We start from the raw sequence: 17,426 nt of genomic DNA, 5'->3' as shown, positions 1-17,426 counted from the left end.
GTGTAAAGGCTCTCTTGTGGCTAGATGCTCGACTTTTTTCAGTTTGGTGATCTGTTGATTTCACTCTGAAAAGAATTGGAGGAACGGCTGTAAAACTTTACTCTAAATTCTCCTTTGAGTCATTACCACTGAAATAACGGCCACATGGCTCTTTCAAATAGTTATATAAATGGCACCAACCATTTTGGGGATATTCACTGTGAATTTAGTCTCCACACATGCGTGAAAGCACTTACTTTAACTCTTGCTTTTTAATTAATACTAAGACTTGCAGATCGTTCCTGTTTTGCAGTTTGATTTGGACGTCGGTGCTTTTATCTGCGACAGAAGTGACTTTTAACTCAAATTGCCTTGAATTGTGCTCTTCTTTGATTGCTAAAACAATGACCCGCACAATTTGAAGTTTGACTCCCATATGTGAGATAATAGCACGACTCTACTGTATTTCACGCGGTGACAGTAATTGCTCATAAGTGATACACACTGATGTGACATGCAAATTGTTTTATATGGGATCGTTGGGACTGAGTGCTTCCCTGACAGCAAATGCTCCGCAGCTGTCATCCAAACAGTTCTTCGGGGCTTACAAACAGGCCTCTTTAAATATGGGAACGAGACAAGCCTCTTTTATTTATTTATTTTTGTTTGATTATGACAGAAATTGTTGGTTTTTGTCCTTCCAGCAAGAACTCTTAATGTTGCTGCAGCGTAACTGACCTGTAAAGGTCAAGATCCAGCAGACAAGTTGAGCTTTGTGCTCATGTTTGTTTTGGGAAAGAGCGTGTAATGTTTGAATCATACATTTATTTATCTTTTGTCTAATTTTTTTAATCAAATCCACTTTTAAGAAGATTTTGTTGCAATTAAATTAGGAAGAGAAAAGAGGATTCAAGAAATAGACATGAAAACACACACCGCCAGAGCTAAATCTGCTTTAAGAAACCGCACTAACACACTAAATGAAAATCACACTACAAAATAATGTGAATTATTTTTGTTTTGTTTATTGGTAGAGCGCAGGAGGTGTTTGCAGAAGAGCAAATATATTCTCTTTTTGTTGTTGTCTCTATTTTCTGTCATGTTTGGAGAACAGAGAAGAGGTATTTGTTTTTTTTAAGTTTCCCGACACGTAGATTAACATTATTTCTTAGTCGGGTACAAACTAAGTGCTGCAAAATGAGTTGACAAAAAACATACATATTAATAAACTGGCAGCTGTAATAGAGAGAAGACGAGAACTGCTGGATTCATCAACACCCACATTTCAGATTCAGGGTTTATTTCTGAAACTATATTTAAATCCCAGCCAGCAAATGAACACAGAGTAAACCAGTTAATACAGGAAGAGAGGCTACTGGATTAAATAAACATTATCACAAATAGTACCTGACGGTGAAGCTAATGGATCATTTTGGTTAATAATTTCTTAGTTTTGGCGATCATTTTCGGTATAATAATAACCAAAAAAGTGAGTATTTAAGACTGAAGGGACATGGCGGCAATCAACCTTCATTTATTAAGGTATCGCCAACGCTCAGGTTCAGGCAAGATTGTGAATAATTATTAGACATGTGTATAAAACAAACGTTTAACAAGAGATGAATGCAAATGAATTTGTCAAAATTACAATCCACCACATAACAAATGCATTGCATCTATGGGATCTTCCGTTTTCTGCGGCCTTGTCTTTTTGAGAAGTACCCGTATGTGCCGGTATGATGTATAGTGACGCCAAAGGGCGTGACGACAAAGTGGCGGTATTTGATGAGTTGGGATGACACGTGTTGGCTTGGCACACAAGAGAAATTTAAGTTGGTTGCAATGTGCAACCTCACCGCTAAGTGCCGCCAAATCTTACACACTGGCCCTTTAAACTACAATTTCCATAGACTATTTCTGTGTGATCAATCATTTAGTCCCACCGTCCTTTAATGGCCACAGTGTAAAATGCCAGAAGACGATTCCTGTGAATGTTGTTGATCTTTTCGTCTCCTTCATGTCTCTCTTCTTGAAAAACATATTTTCAAGTATTTTGAAAAATCAACCTCTTCAAACCCACATAACTTTATTTTTTTAAATTCTAGTGGAGATCCCAAAGTTTCCAGAGATAGCAAATATGTCAGGCTGGATTTTGGTGAAATGGGCATAAAATGATGCATACGACATCTACAATATTTCTTTTTGATGGAATGGTTATAAAAAAAAGAAGATGTATTGGCTTTGAATATTTCTCTCAGTGTAAGCATCATATAACTTCAATGAAGAGCTGGAGCGAGCTGTCGGGCTCAAGGATTTCTCTAAGATATTTTTCAGCATTTCTGTCTTATTGGATAGTGATAGCTTTGAAAGAGACAGGAAAGACAGGAGAGAGAGAGAGAGAGAAAGAGAGAGAGAGAGAGAGAGAGAGAGAGGCGGGGGGATACCACAGTAAAGGGTCTGTGCGGGAATCGAACCCGGGCCGCTGTAAGGACTCAGCCTGTCACTCTACTCATTTTGTACCACCTCGTCTCCTCATGTCCTGTCTCCTCCATCCTCCTGCCTGTCATCTGGAAAGCAGCATCTTTAAAGATGTCTCAATTCCTAAAATGCATCTCGAGGAGAGAGGAGGAGCTATGAGCGAGGATGCAGAAGCGTATCCTTCGCGGAAGTGTTTTCAGCACCCGTGTAACTCGTATAAAAGAGGCGCGACACATTCTTGTCACATTATGTTGTGAATTGAATTAAAAGTAAATATATAAAACTGTCATGACCACTGTTCTGCTCATCTGACAGAAGATCATGAAATACATCTGTATAACAAAACAATGGACAGCTGATGCAGCTGTGCAACATGTCATATTTCATTGACGTCGCTTTGAAATGACGACTGTGAAGCACGGGTGTCTCATTTATTAAATGCCTGTTGCCTCAACTCATCTCTCCTCGTGTGTCTTCCCTCGCCTCCTCCGCTCGCATCTCAAGTGGGAGGGACTAAGACGCGAGGAGAGGAGGCAAGGAAAGGAATTGAGAATGTACAAACTGAGAAATGAGACGAGCCCCAGGTGAGCTAACGGGGCACCCCAAAGATTTCTTACCTTAAAGCAACCATGCAATTTGCCGTGGCTTTTCATGCTCCTTCAGAATAAAGTTGGAGATACACCAAATCCAACCAACGAACAGAAAGACGTGGCAGAACCCGAAACGGTCCGGTTTGCTTCGGTCGCTGGGCGGTGCTTGGTTTTGGCTCGACTGTGGAGAAAAATAGTCATTACAGTATCAGAATATTGATTCATATTTGATCTTATTTGATCGGAGTTTCGCGAGCCTGCTGCCTTTCGATCGACGGACCTCATTCACATAAAGTTGAGACATGATTATGCAAATTCAGATATGTCGAATGGTCAGTTAACTCACCGTATCCATCATGCAATGTGCAGCCAGATCTCCTGCTCTCAATAGAAAATAAATAGGACTTCACATTCATCAGCGGATTTTGTGTATTTCCACCTTAAGAGGAGGTTTTAGTGACCTCAGACCCTTCCCTCTAGCACCACCAACAGGCCAGACTAACCCCATTACTGGAGGCTTTAAAGGGCCGGTCTTGTTCACGCAGGTTAATCCGCAAGGCAGAGTTTATTATGGGATGAAGCACCATATGATATGATGTAGACTGGTTGTGGAGACTTTGATTTTCTCCTCTCCCCTCCCTCTTATACGAATTTAAACCAGGGAACGTTTGATATAGACAACCTCGAATTATTTCCTGCAACCGTCCACGCCGCCCTCCACCACCCGGACCACACCGCACACACACACCAAACACACGCGCTCCCGCTTCCCCCCAAAGCCAAAGTCCACATTAACATCGTAATAGGAAAGTGTGTTAAAGCACAGCTTTAGCAGCCTGACAAGAGCGAATTGGATGTCAGAGGGATTCCTGCTCCGTTTAATTGAATCTGCCCAGCACTAAAAAAGAAAATCTGAAGTCAAAATAACCTATTAGATCTATCAGGTAATGTTTTGTTGAGTTTGACAGGTAGCACGGCTCAGCCTCACCCACCTCCCCTCTTCTATTTCTGCAGGTTGAGTGAGGCAGGAGTGTAGAGGTGGGCGGCGGCTGATGTTATCCATGATGTTTCTCTCTCTGTTTCTGTTATTCGTTAATAAATTGTGCTTCTTTTTCCTGGAGCTCACTCAGCAAATCCCCGGAGTGTAGAACGAGAGGGGTTTTAGAGTTCCTACAGCTAATGGATGGAGGGGGCTGATGGTTTCCTCCACGTGAACTGATTGCTAAGAACTGGCTGGTGTTCAGCGTCCTGACTTTACTTTTTCTGGCTTTACTGTCTTTATAAAAGACATTAGCTAGGAAGCGAAGGTTAAGTGTATGGCGTAATGGTATCTTAATAAGCTAAAAGCACCAAAACGCATTAGTAATGTATACATTATATTACATGCCAAAGTGCTGTGTGAATGGCGATTTAATTCCAGGTCACATCTCAATGCAACACTTAGCCACGTGAGTCATCTCCTCTCCGCCACCTTCACCTCCACCCCTCCCGATCATTTTACTACGACATATTGTGTGTGGCTATTAATGAAAAAATGTGCTCCTCCTTTGTGCTGCGAAAGGCCAATCACATCCACCAAACGGATATTAACTTTGGGCTGTCATGGATCCCTACACCTGATCAATAGCTTTCACATAGCATTACGGCCGAGAGCTTCAGGGGCTTGTTCTCCACTCTCAGGTGTTTTTTTTTTTACTTAACGCTTAAAAAACATTATCCACCGTTCCGAATCAGCGAGTAATTTGTGAATGTTTTGTTGTGTGCACGGCTGGATCTTGTTCGTGTTCGGCCAAGCTGTAATTTCTCTGTGTTTTTCTTTTAATTTGTGCTATTCGTTCGCTGGCCGAATGCTCCCTGCTATAATCAATAATATACTGTTATGCTCAATGTAAATATGGTAGAGGGTGTCAATCAATTAAAATGTTTAATGGTGATTAATCGCAAATTAATCACACTTTCTTTTTATCTGATACCCACCTCTCATTAATGAGGAGAAATATCATACAATCTGTATTTAGTATATACACCAATTAGCTATTGAGTAGGTCCCCCGTTTGCCGCCAAAACAGCCCTGACCCGTCGAGGCATGGACTCCACTAGACCTCTGCAGGTCTGCTGTGGTATCTGGCACCAAGCCGTCAGTAGCAGATCCTTTAAGTCCTGTATAAGTTGCGAGGTGGGGCCTCCGTGGATCGGACTTGTTTGTCCAGCACATCCCACAGATGCTCGATTGGATTGAGATCTGGAGAATTTGGAGGCCGAGTCAACACCTCGAACTCGTTGCCATCCACATGATGTAAAAATAAAACGTGATTCATCAGACTGGACCACCTTCTTCCATAGTGCCCATTATGCCAGCCTTCGCTCCCCACGTGCATCAATAAACCGGGGGTCTGACCCTGTCGCCGGTTCACCGCCTTTCCGTCCTTGGACCATTTTTGGTAGGTCCTGACCACTGCAGACCGGGAACATCCCACAAGAGCTGTAACAGTTCTGGAGATGCTCTGACCCAGTCGTCTAGCCATCACAATTTGGCCCTTGTCAAAGTCGCTCACATCCTTACGCTTGTCCATTTTTTCTGCTTCCATCTTCATCAACTTCAAGGACAAAATGTTCACCTCCTGTCTAATACATCCCGCCCACTGCCAGGTGCTATTGTAACGAGATAATCCATGTTATTCACTTCATAATGTTGCCGCACTGAAAAGACTTTAGTTGACTTTAGCTTGTAATACATTACATAGATATATAATATTTTGGACAGAAACTATGCAGGTTTAAGGTCTGATTTTTTGGCCCGATCATAACTCTATCTCTGTGTTTGAAATATGCTTTATAAATAAAAACCACCTGGCCTGCAGATATGAAGAAATTAGGCTATTATGAATTAACAGAGTGAGATTGTGAAATCATAATTTTATGAGTAATATTCAGAGTAATAGTAATGAGCTTTCCTTCAGAGTGCGTCTGGAGGGCAGTACCAGGAGCCGACCGCGTAATGAGCTGCTACTAAATCAGGCGCTGAATACACACATATTGCGAGAAAACCGCTGCGCACATTTACGCGACGCCATTTTCTTAGTAAATCTGTCCCTGAGTGATTTCTCACAGTCCAGCGGGAACATGGTAATTCTTCTCCCGCTCACTTTAATCAACTCCTGATTGCAATCCAAACTGTTATCGTCATGGTAATTTTGTAGAGTGGTTATTAAAATGTCAACCAGACAAAAAAGGAGCCAAACTGGTCCCCTTCTCGTTGCCAACAAACAATACCAAAAGAAGACATATTGCAGTGTAATACCTGTTATAATGGGCCAGATCAAGAACGCAATCTTTTAATAAAAACAACAACCAGACCAGTAAAGTCCACTAAAACACACGTTTAGACTTACGTAAGTGTTGTCTTGCAGTCCATCCACAAAGTGAAGTCATGGAGACATGATGAATAAAGAGAACCTACATATTTGACCAACAGTCTATCTAGTCTTGTTGGAACATTTTCATTATGTTCATAATCTACATGCTTATCATCACGTTTAACTGTCAGATATCTCAGTAGGTACTGTATGTGGTGGATGACTTCTATTCCCACAGTGTAAGACTGAGATCTGTTGTCTATCCACACTGAGGTTCTTGTTCCTTTTTGCTTTCAGATTCACGAGCTGGAGAAGGAACACCCAGAACGGTGGACCACGCCGTGATTGGAGGAGTGGTGGCCGTGGTCGTCTTTGCCATGCTCTGTCTACTCATCGTCTTGGGGCGCTACTTCGCAAGACACAAAGGTACCGGAGCTGAAAATACAGCTTGTCACTTAGACTCGAGGCACAAATTTGATGACGTTGAATGTGACTTGACAAAATCAAAAAAGATGCAACTCAACTTGGACTTTAAAACCAGTGACTCGTGACTTCACTTGGACTTGATCCTTTTGACTTGAAACTACATTTAAAAGTATGTTATTTAAAAAGTGTGCCATGAATCAATTTATTTCCCTTCATTTCCTGAATCAACTAACATTAACTCTATTCATTCCCGGCAAATCGTCACTTAATTAATTCCCCAGATCCAATCAAGTTGCAGGAGAGAACAATGAAGAACTAACATTACGTAACTGAGCGCCAGTTAGAAAAAATTATACCAAAGATAATTTTGTTTGAGTACAAAATAGGGCTGTCAAAGTTAACACGATAATAACGCGTTAACGCAAACTTGTTTTAACGCCACTAATTTCTTTAACGCATTAACACAACTTGCGCTAGAAACTAGAAAACCGAAAGAATTCTTTGGTACCAACATGTCATACTAGCTTGTTGTGTTGTTAATTGATTTCCAATAATAAATATATACATACATTTGCATAAAGCAGCATATTTGTCCACTCACATGTTGATAAGAGTATTAAATACTTGACAAATCTCCCTTTAAGGTGCATTTTGAACAGAAAAAAAATGTGATTAATTTGCGATTAATCGCGATTAATTATTTTAATCGATTGACAACAAGTCAACAAGTGCTGGTCAACAAAAAAAAATTGCAGTATGCAAAACTTGCGGCTGGAAAATTACAGATGGAGACACAAAATGCATTACGACTTGTTTAACTCAAAGTTTATGATTTGGGACTTTAATTGGGAGTTGAGTGCAAAGACGCAAGCCTTACTTGCGACTTGCAAAACAATGACTTGTTCCCACCTCTGGTACTAACATTTAATGTTTTAGCTAAAGCTGCATTGGGACAGATTGTTATATACAGCATGCATAAAGGAAACTATGGACAGTAGCTGAAATGGTTCGCAGAGTAAAACAGCAGGAACACTGGACTCACCAACACTGACAGACAGCCGTAAACTGGTGCAATCAGCCAATAACACACCACCCTACCGCTGTACATTATAATCCATGTTACTATAGAAAACCTGAGGAGGGTGCGTTATAAAGATACTGCTCAAGTTTGTACTAACAACCACCGGCCAAATAAATCTCTTCCCCTTTATGTGGAGAACATGGAACAGGATGTACAAACTGAGTTTGGAAAATAATCATATGAAAGCTCGGAAGATACTCACAAACCAAACAGTCCCAATTTATACAGATTAAAGGGAATTAAATAAAATTGACATCAACAAACAGCATGACTTCAAAATATAGATATAAAAAAATAAATTACCTAGAGGGTTGTGTGCAAAACTCAGTTAGTGAAACAGGCAGTTCACAGACTAGCAAATATGTTCTACATGCTTCCCTACATGCTTTCATAAATCCCCTAAAACTAAGTCAAAATAGTGTTGTTTTATATATTCCTCAGCAGTATACTGCTTTCCTCTAAAACACACATTGATCCAGAAGGCTATAAAGTTTATCAGGTGTAGCCTCTCTGCTTTGTTTCTGTAAAAAACTCCTTTTATGTCCTCTCCAAATAATGGAAGGACGACTATTAAGGCTACGGGTTACCGATGGTGAGTAAAATTACATTGTTCATGCGGTCCCGCTGAACAGTATAACGCATCTCGTATGCTGCCCTCATAACACGGAAATAATTATAATCTATAACAAATTTCACACTTTGATATTTCTTATGCAGGAGGAAATGGAATTGAATACATTAGAGAGGAAATACTGTAAATGAGGCAATTTAAAGGTATAGAGGAGGTGTTTTCTTCTTTTATGGTGGTTCTGAACTCAGTGTTTCCCCTCAGGTTTCTCTGTGTTCAGACAGAAAATAAGTACTGTTGTCTTCTGATGGATCTCAGTAGTAAACTGAATAACACTGTTAAACTGTAAGAAGGTTCATTATCTGCAGTAGTTTATATCACAGCAACACAATTCATTGTTTGTATCCAACTTCACCTTCTCAACCAACCCGTTCTCACTCTTTAAATACCGACGCTTGGTTGATTAACTCTAATGTAAAGAGCGAGAAAATGTCCTTACAGCGGAAGGGAGTTTGAGGTGGGATGGGTCAAACAAACACAGGACTTTCACCCAGGAGGCCGCTGTTTGTGTCCCGTGTGAGACCAAGTCAACGTTGACTTATTTTACCATAGTTTTGTTACGTAACTTCCATACTTATTTTAAAGCATACTTATTTTACGTAACAAACATACTTATTTTTTTGTCAGAATGTGACGAGTTGGGATGAGAACGCGTTAGATGACACGCTTGCAACGCAAATGCGACAGAGACGCACACATTTATCATTCACATTTATGGAAAAAAAACATTAGCTTCTCATAAAATAGTATTTTTTTTAGCCTTTTATTGGCCTGGCTACTTTCTGCGGTCATTGTCAAATCTGGTGTGCACTAGTCTGTTAACATCGCCTAATGTTTTTCGTGTCTAGAAGGTTACTCGCAAGATGGTTAAGGTTAGGATAGGTCGTTGGGCAGCGTGTTTCGCGAGAATTTTTGCAATTTGCGGGTTACCTTCTAGACATGACCCCCTAATGTTACGGCGTCAATGACGTAATCAAACTTGAAAACAGCGTAACTTGTTTAATTGACAGCTGATTGGCAAATCAATTTGATTGGATAGAAATTTAAACAGGTTTACAAAGTGACTTTGTGTTATCAAATTTATGTACATATTCATTGAACCTTTAGCGAGCCACTCAGAAACGGGGAGCGAGCTACTTGTTGGAGACCCCGGCCTGTCATAGAGTATATCAAATATAGGATGATGGCGGTAAAAATGTATGATTCAATACTTTTTTTCTTCCATCTGTCATAAAAACCTGATGTAAAATATGTTAAATAAGGAGTACCAAATGAAAAAAAAATAGGATTTGGCTTTTTATTACATGTAATCTTAACATATCTCAGGTCACCATTCTTGTTTCCATCTATTCAAGCAGCATTTGTGCTTTTATTTCTGCGTTTGAAGTGCCCTTCCTCCGATCTGGAATATTGCCTTCGTTATCAACCTCTGCTGCGATAGGAGGTGAATAAATCTTGTAAATTAAGTTTGAAGGGGCTCGCTAGTTCCCTTTTTTCCCCTCCTCTGAACTTGACAAGGTTAATTTGAAGGTGTGAGCCATGCTCTTCCCCACACTCGAGATCATTTCAAAACCCTGATTTTCATGTGCCAATTTGAATGAAAAGGAGGGAAAGTGATGTATAATCTGAATATTACAGCTTTCTGGTGTTAGGTTTTGTGTAAATGGCCACATGGAGACGGATTTGCATAATTAGGTGCTGTGGGATGTAGAGGCACATTTTAATCTTTTGTATCATCTACGCAGCAGGCTATTACCCAGTCCGTGACACTGTCCTTCATCCCCTCCTCCTCCTCCTCCTCCTCCTCAGGTACCTACTTCACACACGAAGCCAAAGGAGCGGACGATGCGGCGGACGCGGATACAGCCATCATCAACGCAGAGGGTGGCCACACCAACTCGGACGAAAAGAAAGAGTACTACATCTAATCAAAGCAGGACCCCTCACTCTAAGTGTCCTCTTTGGGACGCCGAGCTGTTTTTGGGGGGCCGGGTTCAGGGGGGAGAGGGCGGTTTGACGGAGGGATTCACTTTTAGTGAGAGTAGAGAGGTGGCGTTTTAAAGAAAGGCCTGGTTTTAAGCCGTTGTTTAGTCTAGTCTGCAGATGTAGATGGAATGTTTTGTGTGTAAAAAAAATTAAAAATCAAAAAAGGACAAAAAATGGGGAGGGTTCGGGGTTTTTCGGTAAACTGGGACGGGGGTTGGGGGTGGGAAGGGTGCGCCAAGACGTTGCCAGAAATCACTGTAGAGAGCTTCACCATTCGACACCTCCCTAACTGCTGGTACGAATTTTATTTAGTTCAACCATTTGCAGAAAATTCTGTGCCTTGTTCTATCCATACTTTGGATTTGTGTTGATCCTCATTTGCATAACCTTGTTGCTCCCCCCTTTTCATCTTTCCCACTTCGTAATCATCAATGTGCTGTTGGCTTTTGTATGAGGGTAAAATTACACAGCCACTTTATTCATTTCCCTAAATGTGTCTGCACACACGCGTCCTCTACTGCATAACAAAAACTCTTTCCAGTATACTGTGATTTGTCTCAAGCCATTATACTTCCCTCTCTCTATTTTTTGTTTTGGTTTTGACAGCTCCAAAAATGCATGGAATGCTTTACATATCATTGTACAAAGGACATAAATGAGAAACAGGTTTAATGTACTGTATATGCTCTCCCTGCCCCTGAACACAACCACATTGAAAACATAATCAAAAAGAAGGCAGCAAAGAAATGATTTTATTGGGCCAATTTTTTAAATTCATGTTTTGCAACCTGAGTTTGTTCTTCAGAGCAGATTTACTACGGCCTCTTAAACAATTACCTTTCTTAGTAAAGAGAAGTAGTGCATTATTTTTCCTCGCTGCGCTGCCATTTCATTATTTTGATTTCCTCCTCTCTTCAGCACTGTTTTTCTTCTATTAGTCTGAATGGAAACTCTGTTTTCCCACCAGCTTTTATTGAGTTCTAATGATGCGATTCAATTGATTTCCATCTGCTCTCACTCTAGAATATTTTCCTTACAAATGGTAAGAAAATGTAAATTGTTTTAAATTTGTTTTTTGGCAGACTCTCAGTCAAGATGCCTCAGTAATAAAAGGCTGTTGAAAATAAAAAATATTAATATTGGGCCAACCAGCAGCTGAAAGAGGCGTTGTTGTACATAACATCACCGAAAAGAGAAACAGCCTCAATCAAACACATTCAAATTAATGTTCGGAAAGCTGCACAAAACGTCCTCCCTACAGCGGGTTCATGTTATCTCATAGACACACACAATCCAATGTAAATCAAGCCAATGGAATCACAGCTGTATTGTACACTAATCCTTACTAAGAAATATTTTTTACAACTTACTAGAGTACCTTTGTGGATTTTATTGTGTCACACTCATTGTGAGTTTTGTCAAAAGGAAAGTAAATGTCTTCAAACTGAAATGCTCTGAGAGACAGGCCAGTCTTTCCATCACACCTTCTATATGTTTTGCGTTGGTGCAGCAGCTTGTAAACATTTTTGCATGTATGTATACGTGCTAAAACTCATTCTTTTTTGCTTCTCTATCTTGCTTTACGTACTGTATCACCTGCCAAAACTGAATGAGGATCTGTTTAGCTGTGCCAGCTGGGGAGCACTGAGGAATGCCAAAAGTAATTAACTGTTTGTAACTGAACTTATTACAGATGTTGTGCTCCGGGGGGGCGGGGGGGGTAATCCATGGGTTACATTAATGCCCCGGCTTCTTAACATGGCAATGAGCGGTGTATTCATGGCATTGTTTGTCATAATTATGTGTTCACGCAGCAAGCAGCTCGCTTAATGAGTCCGTACTCTATATGACAGCTGTGGGTGGAAAGTTTTGAACAGGCTTTGTGGGTCATGAAATCACATCACTTTGAACATTTTATCAACGTAAATGATCGACTTTTAATCAACCCAACAGTAGCTGCAACCATTCCTTTATTATTTTATAACCCCCTGAGACCCGCGGGATCGCCCGACTTTACTGTCTTTCAGAAGCTCTAGTAGGTTCAGTTTTAGTGCTAGAGTGAAGACACAGATATCATGAGAAACTAGACCTAAACCTAAGAAATCCATTGGTACCAACCATGTCATACTTAGTTTTAACATTCTGAATGAATTACTGTATGCCGATATTATTGGAGATGTTGCTAATCACGTACTATTTTCGCAACTATTGTGTTGTAGGTCCGTTGCTTTGGACGACTGGCAGCGTTTCTGTATTTGACTGTTTTCTGTATTTCCAACTTGCGCCTTTATGTCAAATTCATGAATTTGCTTCTTAATTTGCTTCTGTTGTTTAGTTGATGTGCTTTTTCTCATATGAGTTGCCAGAGCGGTAATGATGTTTTCTTCATTTGCTTGTGTTTTCTTAAATTGCACTACGTTGAGCTCTCTTCGCCACTGTACTTCACCTCAAATTACACTTGATTTTTAATTTTATATACAAGCTACATATCAATGATAATGGTAAAACATACTCAATTTTTATTAATATGTCACTAGACGCTATTGGGACCTAACGGTGTTGCTCGCTGTGTGGACACTCATATCTAAGATTCAATACTTTATTGCCATGTTAACACGTTTGATTGGAATTTCTCAACGTGCAGCTCAGATTGCAACACATTAACAGTGTGATAGCTTTAATATATCATAGTCATGCATGAAGACAGCATTTCCATATGGGGATTGTGGTTTTGGGGTCTTTCGAAGCAGCCTGGTCTACAAAAAAATATGTTCTCATACAACAAAACTGCCTTGTCAATTACGTTTCGAGTGAAACTTCTCCCGGATTACGTTTGTTTTGGCGTATAAATACATTTCTAATCAGAGTCCACGGAACTTATGTCCCGTGTGAAACCAAAACTTATTTTAATTTATGTCCGTAACTTAAATAACGGGGTAATGGGTTTCCTCAGGAGGGAGGCTGTCGTCTCCCTTAGAGATAGGGTGAGAAGCTCAGTCATCCGTGAGGGACTCGGAGTAGAGCCGCTGCTCCTTTGCGTTGAAAAGAGCCAGCTGAGGTGGTTCGGGCATCTAGTAAGGATGCCCCCCTGGGCGCCTCCCTAGGGAGGTTTTCCAGGCACGACCAGCTGGGAGGAGGCCACGGGGAAGACCCAAGACTAGTTGGAGAGATTATATCTCCACACTGGCCTGAGAACGCCTCGGGATCCCCCAGTCAGAGCTGGTTAATCTGGCCCGGGAAAGGGAAGTTTGGGGTCCGAGCGGTTGAAGATGAGATGAGAGATGAGATGAGAACTTAAATAACGTAACAAACATAATTATTTTTAGCCAAACCATGATGTTTGTACTAAACATAACCAAGTAGTTTTGTTGCCTAAACATAACCAAGTAGTTTTGGTGCATTTTTGTTTTGTTTTGCTTCAATTTACAATATAAATCACATGTTTAAAACTGCAATCATAATCCGGGAGAAAATACGTTTCCCTACAAGCGTAATTGAGAATGCAGTTTAGCTGTATGGGAATGTCATTTTGTGGGAGACAGGGTTGTCCAAAGGGAGTTTAGAAGGTTCTTGTGAAGTGCATTACGCAAATTTCACTCTCCCCGAGCATAACGCATCTGCATTTTAAAAGTCGTTTGATATTTTTTCTGCAGTTTTAGAAGACAGCCGGAGGGCTGGGTGGGAGCTGTGGGCATATTTTTAGCGTTTCCATTGGATATGGCAGTTGTAGACGGGGACTTCAGGAGGGGTTTTGCAGACAAAGATGTCCAACTCTCCCCAACTTCTGTTAAAACTTGAGTTAATTTAAAAAGTCCTGTACTCACAAAGGAATTACCACTAAGTTAACACTGTATGCTGATGACACTGTTTTGTGTTTGTTACGTGGATGGGTGGGGTTGGGGAAGGGTTCTGATTAGGTTCGATGTTTTACAGTCTGGTGTCTGATAAAACTATTAACTTGACTTGTTATCGTTGCTTTATGAATCACAGAGCAGATGCCACTTCATCTGCAAGACTGAGATTGTGTGATTTGTATTTTACAGTGAGCACTATTTCGCTTCAGTGACATGTGGCAGCTTCCATTTAAATCCGACTTCAAAAATATGTCTTGCCAATAAAGGAATAGAACTGAATATTGTCTTCTCCCTTAAGGCTGATGCATTAATATTTTATTTGTGCATATTAAATCTGTATGCGTTGGAACGGCAGGAGTGTTTCTCCAAATGTTTTATAATTTTGCTCTCCCAAAGTTCCAATATAAAAAATAACATTCAAGTAGGTTCAAATGATGAGGATTGAATTTGAAATAAATAGCAGAATGATATTTTAGATTACTGTATGTATCATTTTATTTTCTATTAAATGCCCAGTAAAAGTAAAAATGGTCTTACAGTGTAACTGGTGTAGTTTTCTCCACATTAAATTCTTTTGATAATGTCCTGTCTCTGGTTCATGCGTTGCTGACCGATGTGACTGCATCTCAGGTAGAATGCAAAGTTTAGGCCCCACCAATGACATTAATAAAGCAAGTACAATGCATCCTCATCGAATCAAGTACAACACATTATTTTAGATCCAAGAGGCAAAATTGGTGGTATTTTGCATATATGTTGTACATGTTTTCTGTATTTTTCTTAATATTTGGTGCACTGTAAAATATGTGTTAAGTATTGCTTTTGTGTTGACATAGGTCATAAAGAGTACACTGTTTATTGGAATGAAGCAGGATCAGAAACTTGTTGTGGCTGTACTACTACTACTGTCACGTTCAACGCACCACCGCCTTTGGAAGCACGTTTGATTCCCAGAAAAGTTTTGATTGTGTCACCAGTCATTGTTTTTAGATTGATTCTTTTTGTCTCTCTGCTGTTCTTGGGAAATGTTAATGTGTATTAATGGAGAAAAGGAGTTCCACATTCCCATACACATTTTGTATTGGTTCATAAATAGACATTTTTACAAAACAATGAAGAGTTCTTGTCTTAATAAAAAAGAAAAGATATTAATGTCCAAAATAATCGGTGTTGGAATTATTTTTTACTCTAAATATTATTATATTATGGTGATGCACCACAGGTGGAGTAAATGTATAGTGGTGTCTCTTTATTATGCAATCAAAAAATAGACTGAGAGCAAAACTATCGACAATGCAATTATTGCAATTAAAATAAATTCATGATTACAAATGTATTAATGCGAATACAGAAGTTTTGCTTGCTGTTGAGCTGAAACTCGTTGGCCGTCTCATTCCCAAGTCGTCAAATACCACCGTTGGTAAGTGCCCCTCGGCATCGGAAACCAACGCACGGAGGCGCCCTTTAGCAGCACTATGTGACGAGCTTTCAACTAACTCCAATGTAAACCTAACCGCGGCGTTATTCAACGAAAGTAACGTTGACTTATTTTGTAACGTCAGACTTTAGTCACATGACTCGCCGGTATCGTCAGTCACGTGAATCTTTAGTCGGGTCCGAGGTCCAGCCACCACAGTCACCCAAAATCCTGTGGGAAACACTGCATTACATCATCCTGTATGTCTGCTACGCCCACATAACTTTGAACCAGGATATTGGGTGTTTGTTTCCCAAAGTGTTGTCGATTTATTTTGAGCTTACGCTAGTGATGTTTGTGACGTGTCCTCCGTACTTGTGTTACGTTGTCTCTGTACAGATTTTACTAAGTTTACATACTTATTTTAAGCCCAACCATGATGTTTTTCCTAAACCTACGTGGTTTTGTTGCCTACACCTAACCCTTAACTACTGTAACTTCACTCACAATGCATTATGATGTGAATATGTACAGAGGTGATTTTTGTCGTTCAGGCTCTGATTTCATCACTCCTCACAAGGAAACGCTACACAGCAGGAATAATAGATTCCCCTCCTTGGGGAATAGAGACTCTCAGGTTGAAAATGCTTTATGGACAGCAGCAGCAAGAGATTGCACCTGTTGCAGTATATAGCTTTCAGGTGGGCAGTGTGGCAGCAAAAGAGCAGATCACTGACAGCTTTAAGTACACCGCTATAATGTCAAGTGGGCATTGGATATAGGTTGCAATGAGGGGAACAGTTACCTGAGAGTAGCAGCAGACTTGAGTTGAATGCCTGGAGTGGTGAAAAATGTTCATGACGACTGGAGGGACTTTACACTTTGTCCTGTTTTGAAATACCTCACAAATACACCATCACCTACACACGTTCAGCTTCAATGAATTTTTGCATTGCTGAATATCCAGCCCAGTCTCACCAAATGGCGTATGAATGACACGGTAATTTGTAAGTCATATTACGTGTAATAACAAAGCCTTTGTTGCTTTTGGCATGACATGTGTACGCCATGTAGTCTGTACTGACTGCAATGTAAATGCATCAAAGTGATGCAGAATAAAAAATGCAAAAGACTGCTTATTGTGGATGGGTCCAACAAACACAGGACTTTCAACCAGGAGAAGTTTGTGACGTGTTTTCCATAGTTATGTTACGTTGTTTCCGTCGGTATTTTACTTAGTTTACGTTCTTTTTTTAAGCCCAAACATGTTTTTCTAAAATCTAACTAAGTGGTTTTGTTGCCTAAACCTAACTGCGGTCGTTACCGTACTTTTGTAGCGTGGCGTAAAAATTACACGCGAAAGAAGGCGTACAAATGACGAGGCGAAAAGGCGAAAATGCTTCCTCATTACACGTGGAATGTCTTTGTAATGTTGTGCTATTTATACGCCTTCCCATGAGATCAGTTCGCCAACAAACACAGGACTTTCAACCAGGAGACCGGTGTTCGTGTCCCAAAGTGTTGCTGAGTTTTCGGTCACAGTAAACGCTTAACGTTGAGAATTAAACAAAAACAATTGCTTAGTTAGGTTTAGGAAAAAAACAACATGGTTGGGCTTAAAACTACTACGT

At 40.3% G+C, this 17,426-nt stretch overlaps 1 protein-coding gene across 5 annotated transcripts in view; it reads left to right on the top strand.

The window, feature by feature from the left end:
- cadm1a (cell adhesion molecule 1a) overlaps window positions 1-13,587 on the top strand; it is a 407,287-nt gene extending 393,700 nt beyond the window's left edge. For all 5 annotated transcript variants that reach the window (XM_037747727.1, XM_037747731.1, XM_037747729.1 and 2 more), the window contains 2 exons: window positions 6,701-6,829; window positions 10,348-13,587. In XM_037747727.1, coding sequence (XP_037603655.1) covers window positions 6,701-6,829; window positions 10,348-10,466 — 248 coding nt within the window. In that variant the 3' untranslated portion in view covers window positions 10,467-13,587. The remainder of the gene's footprint in view (window positions 1-6,700; window positions 6,830-10,347) is intronic.
- Window positions 13,588-17,426: the final 3,839 nt, after the last annotated feature.

Source organism: Sebastes umbrosus, chromosome 17, assembly GCF_015220745.1.
Source record: "Sebastes umbrosus isolate fSebUmb1 chromosome 17, fSebUmb1.pri, whole genome shotgun sequence".
Classification (NCBI taxonomy): Eukaryota; Metazoa; Chordata; class Actinopteri; order Perciformes; family Sebastidae; genus Sebastes; species Sebastes umbrosus.
This window is presented reverse-complemented; position numbering and strand designations above follow the sequence as displayed.